This window comes from Mytilus trossulus, unplaced genomic scaffold (assembly GCF_036588685.1).
Source record: "Mytilus trossulus isolate FHL-02 unplaced genomic scaffold, PNRI_Mtr1.1.1.hap1 h1tg000262l__unscaffolded, whole genome shotgun sequence".
NCBI classification, from domain to species: domain Eukaryota; kingdom Metazoa; phylum Mollusca; class Bivalvia; order Mytilida; family Mytilidae; genus Mytilus; species Mytilus trossulus.
The window spans coordinates 225,820-228,680 of NW_026963322.1; the positions used below are offsets into that span (position 1 = coordinate 225,820).

The 2,861-nt window shown below is 34.1% G+C and overlaps 1 protein-coding gene across 1 annotated transcript; it reads left to right on the forward strand.

Moving 5' to 3' along the window:
* The first annotated feature begins 519 nt into the window (after positions 1 to 519).
* LOC134701736 (uncharacterized) lies at positions 520 to 2,084 on the forward strand. The gene is made up of 2 exons (XM_063562881.1): positions 520 to 534; positions 819 to 2,084. Exons 1-2 carry the CDS (start codon positions 520 to 522, stop codon positions 2,082 to 2,084), a joined length of 1,281 nt encoding a protein of 426 aa, XP_063418951.1.
* Positions 2,085 to 2,861: the final 777 nt, after the last annotated feature.

Genomic DNA, 2,861 nt, shown 5'->3' on the forward strand with positions numbered 1-2,861 from the left:
ATTGAAGATTTCTTGCTATTGCGCAATTCTGTGCTATTGTGCAATGCTATGCTATTGTGCAATGCTATGCTATTGTGCAATACTGTGCAATTGAAGATTTTTTTGCTATTGCGCAATAAAGGGATATAGCGCAATACTGTGCATTTTTGTAATACTGTGCTGTTGCGCAATACTGTGCAATTGAAGATTTATTGCTATTGCGCAATACTGTGATATTGCTCAATACTGTGCTATTGTGATTGATTGTGACGTCACGAAGGTCTAATGGCTGCCTAAAAAATTCACGATCATTCAATGCAGGATTATTATCTATTTCCGTTGATCACAGGACTTTTAAAGTGTTGAAATTATTTTCTAAAGCATCGTTTAACATTATTCGAAGTTATTTGTTATTACTGAACACTCCTATAGTGTATACTACATTTGAGACGAGTTGCAGTGGTCCGTTGTGAATGTTGTTTTTTTAGGAAAACTCGATTCGTGATTTATGATGGATTTTACTGTTTGATAGACTTCAAAATGTATAACGGTATGGTAAATTTTACTATTTGTTATCAATATTAACATTTTTATCGTAACAAAAGACAAATGAAGCAACATTTATAAATCAAAACCATGTTCATCACGTCATATCAGAAAGCCCGCGAAAACAACGTTAACGTTTTCCTGAACTGTTCGGACATTTTTAAATAATGGAAGTATACATTGATGGAGCATGCAAGAATAACGGCAAGCCATTGGCAAAGGCCAGTTATGGTATATTTTGGGAACCAAATAACATCAAAAATATAAATGGTCCAGTTCCTTAATCTTACAAGCAAACAAACAATACGGGGGAATTGTATGCTGCCGTAAAATGCCTTCAACAAATACACGAAAATCAATTATCAAACATTATCATTAAAACCGACAGTGAATATTTAGTTAGAGGTATAACAAATGACATTGTTTATTGGAAAAGTAACAACTGGAAACTTAAATCTTCCGGAAATGATGTGAAAAACAAAAAACTCTGGTCAGAGATAGATCATTTGTTATCAAATATAAAAGTAACGTGGGCGCACGTTGCTCGTGATTCTGAAATCGGTCAGATTGAAGCCGATAAACTCACAAAACTTGCTTTAAATATAAAAACATCTGGAAACACCGTTCAAGCAAATAATCTTAGTATCGTGAATGTGTGTAACAACATTGAATGGACCGACGATGAAGAGGAAACTATACCGATGAAGGTTACAACCCCGCGTCGAAGCATCTCCACCAATAAATTTCGCAAAAATAATAATAAGGCAAACTCTCCGACTTTCTGTACCATGTCAACACTCAGGAGAATTGAAAGTCTTTTATTGTCAACTTCTGAGGAAGTTTTAAATTTAAATGATGCCCTTAACTGTCATATTGACTCGTCAAACAATCAATTTCAAGAGATGAAAGACAAGTTTGCATCACTAACAAATACGGTTAAAGTTCAACCCAATTCAGCTTTAACCTCCGTCCAAGAAGTTTTTACACAAACACAGCTCATTAAATCAGATATCGATGTAAACAATAAGGCATTTATAAATAAATCCAACAGTTTGTGGGACAAATTAAATGCCGTTTCAAATGAGATTAAATCTGTAAATTTAAAATCATCCCACGTCAACGATTTAACAAAAACTGTGACAGAAACACCAAATCGCAAAAGAGAGGAAAGAATTTCAACTTCAAATAAACCAACACCTGGAACATACAGCAACGCTGTAAGAAGTGGTTTACCAAGCAGCTCTTATAAGCCAGTTTCTTTAAATAGAACAAATCTAGGTAACAAGCATAATGCTCAAAGTCCTACTTATGCGGAAAAACAAAGGTCACCAATAAATACAAAATACACGGACCGTGAAGTCAACTCTACTTATCCACATTTTCATCGGTCTTTTGACAAGAAAAACTTATTTCTTATTGGGAGTTCAACTCTTAAAAAGATGTCTCCTAGGAAAATGTCAACTCAACAAATCAATACCAAAGTAAAGACTCTCCGGGAAGGACGGATCAGAGACATTGAAGATTGCCTAATTCAGTACATATCAGAAGGCAGAAATTGATTGTGTTGATGTTATTGTTATTCATGTGGGCACTAACAATGTATCAGATGGAGACTCTGTTCATGCTATTATGGACGACTTCAAAAATGTGATTTGTACAGTCAGGTAAAGCTTACCAAGAACTAAGCTGGTAATTTCCTCAATTCTACCAAGGCCAACCAATTCTCAAGCTAATCGTACAATTTACAATGTCAATAATCATCTGTTCTCTCTAGAGGAACAACATGTGGAAATTTTGGACAATACTTTAGACTTTCTATATGGAGACCAGCCCAATCTTACTTTATTTGCAGACCATGTTCACACAAATGTTGCTGGTGCCAAAGTTTTAAGCCACAATATTATCTCCTGCGTCAACAATTTGTTTCAATTCTCAAATTGTACATCAGAAACTGAATCAAATTTTCAATCGGTGAGGTCAACAGGGAGGAGATTTATACCATTCAACAACACAACAACTCAAGAACAAAGTGTGTCCAGTCAAACGTACTGGAGGTAAATTTAACCAATAATTTTTCTACTACCAGAACATGTAATTCTATTTTAGGAAATATTGTCAGTATTGTTATTCTGTATTTATGTACTGCAACACATATTATATCATCTAATTCCAAATCATCTCCATTTACAAACCCTTTTATATTTCCACACAAGTCACTTAATATATGTCACTTAAACATAAATCATATATTGCCAAAATTTTCTGAAATTAAATATTTGCTATCAAGTTCTAACACAGATGTGATGTGTTTAAGTGAAACATTTTTGTCAGATTCT